Genomic DNA, 2,410 nt, shown 5'->3' with positions numbered 1-2,410 from the left:
TATATTATCTACACACACACACACATTTACATAACATCCAGAAATCTAATCCGTGGTGCACAGCACACTTAGAGGTTCCAGTTTACATACAAAGATGCAGCCTCTGCGACCCCTTGGCCTATTGGGCAACCCGCAGCCCGATGTGGCCGGATCTGGCCACAGTTGCTCGGGAATACCTGTCCTGTCCACCGACCAGCGTGCCAAGCGAGAGGGTGTTCAGCGTGGCTGCGGATGTTGTGACACCCCACCACACCTGCTTGGGTCCTGGTTTGGGGGAGCAGCTGGTGCTCCTCAAGGTGAACCTCCTGCTGCCGGGGCCCCCAAGCGCCAGGTGCAGGCGGAGCGAACGCCGCCCTCCTCGCTCCGTCTGCATCACGAGTTTTGTCTGTCAGCAGCCTAAGGCGCAATTTCCCCCAAACCCCTGCACCTATCACTGTGAAAGTTGGCAGGCTTGGTGGGCTCTTTCGGGGCGAGCAAGCCTGCAGGTTTGAGCTCCCTGTGGCTTTCCACACAGAAGTGACAGGAGGTTTTGTCTCAAGAATTTGGGGTGCTGTTTCTCTGAACCCCCTGAACCTATCTTGTTTAAACTTGTCACGCTTTGTGGGCTCCTCAGGAGCTACCATTCCTGCAAGTTTCATCAAGATCAGACAAGAAATGCCAAAGGTATAGCTTGCTTCGACTTTCCCCATTATAGCCTATGGGGAAGTCGAAGCTCAGTCAAATATTCGAGCTGCTTCGACCTCAAGTCAAAGCGGATCTGCTTCGACTCTCAGCGGACGGCAAATCGAAGCAGGACCCGGTTTAATATTCGACACGGCTGTTGAATTGAATATTACCTGCTCTGCACAGCCCTACTAATTAGGTTAACATCATACTCATAAACCCATTCGTGATGCAGTGCAAATGCAACTACACTGCTTTCGATTTAGAGAGCCACCTTTCCAAGGCAGCAGAGTGTTACTGTGGGCTCTGCTGCTGGGCATGAGTTACTTTTACCATGCAGAAATGGCCTAGAACAATTAATAATGAAACTGGATGTTCCAATAGCAGTAGAATGATTCTGTAAGAAATCTGCTAGCTGGCTACTTACAAAATCATTGTATTACTACTTGCCCTCTTCCTAAACATTATCAGAAACTTGGCATTTGTAGAATACCTACCAGGTCACAAAATTCATGTTATTTTTATTTGGGAGTGAGCACAAAGGAGCTTCAGGGTCTGGGAGCCCTAACAGTACACACTGTACTGGTATCTTTTTTGTTTTTTTAAACAAGAAAGTGTGTTTCAGCTTGAGCACTTCTGATGCCAGTGTGTCTGTATGGCCTGGGGAAGGGAAATGACTGTATACTGGGGAAGGGAAATGACTGAACCCTATAAAATTGTTTTTACGAAGTGACTCCTCAAATATAAGTGCAGTTTGAAATATATCCTTGGCACTGCAACAAGCAGTGCGAAGGGGAGGTGTGTAGTTCGAAATGCAAAATATATGGAAAAAATACAAGTAGGGGGAATGAGCAAGATAAGCTGGAAGCCACAGCTTGTGTAAAAAAAAAAAAAAATAAATAAAATAAAAAACAAAAACTATCACAGAGACCCGGTGGGACAGCTCTTATGACTAGAATGTCAATCCAAATGCCATTCCTACCTGCTCTCTTATAGCTGGCACAGTCCTGTAATTCCTTCAGGAATACAGTGGTTTAAAAAAAAAAAAGTGTTTTGCCATAAAAGTAAGCTAGTGTGAAAGAGAATGCAGACAAGAGGCAGATCTGTTCAGTTTTAAGGTGCCATTTTGCCATTTTTATGGTTATTTTTAAAGAAACCCCACAATTTATATTGCAGAAAAATAAAATATTGTATAGCAGCAAAGGTGATTCTGTGCAGTAGATCAGCAGGATGCCAAGATAACTTTTTTTCCCTTTTCCTAGAGGCTTTACAGTCTGACATTTCTCTTTCATGACATTAGATAGTTTTGTTTATTTGTATGATAGTAGAGATAATGTTTACTATTACTTTGCAGATTCTCTATCAAGCAGTGAATTACCAGATACTTCCCTCAGAAGGAGGAGAGAATATATGTGCCTCGGGAGCTCCATCGCTGATCAGCAAAGAAACTCCTCAGGTAAGTTTTTTTAGAGCCTTTAAAATGCCCATTATTTCATTCTCTTTTATTCCATATCATAAGAAGAAAAGGATTTTTAAGAGCTCTCCTAGCATAGCCTGTGAATTTGAAGTTTAGTAATGTCTCCCTGATTTATGCTTTGCACTTAAAACTAACAAATAACCCAAGAAAGCAAACTAATAGATGAATATTTAATAGCATTTCTTTGCTAATACATTGTGTAGTGTGGTCTTGCGTGTCCCTATCCAGTGGAATCTCAGCACAATAGGAAAAATAATTGAAACCATAAAT

At 43.0% G+C, this 2,410-nt stretch overlaps 1 protein-coding gene across 1 annotated transcript in view; it reads left to right on the top strand.

The window, feature by feature from the left end:
• Window positions 1–2,410, top strand: part of NBAS (neuroblastoma amplified sequence) — a 457,208-nt gene that overhangs the window by 218,399 nt on the left and 236,399 nt on the right. Inside the window, exon 35 of the mRNA XM_019520763.1 lies at window positions 2,018–2,119. Within this exon, the coding sequence (XP_019376308.1) occupies window positions 2,018–2,119 (102 nt within the window). The remainder of the gene's footprint in view (window positions 1–2,017; window positions 2,120–2,410) is intronic.

Source organism: Gavialis gangeticus, unplaced genomic scaffold, assembly GCF_001723915.1.
Source record: "Gavialis gangeticus isolate Ggan-Ray unplaced genomic scaffold, GavGan_comp1, whole genome shotgun sequence".
Lineage (NCBI taxonomy): Eukaryota > Metazoa > Chordata > Crocodylia > Gavialidae > Gavialis > Gavialis gangeticus.
The sequence above is the reverse complement of the archived record's forward strand: the minus strand, read 5'-3'. Positions and strand labels throughout refer to the sequence as shown.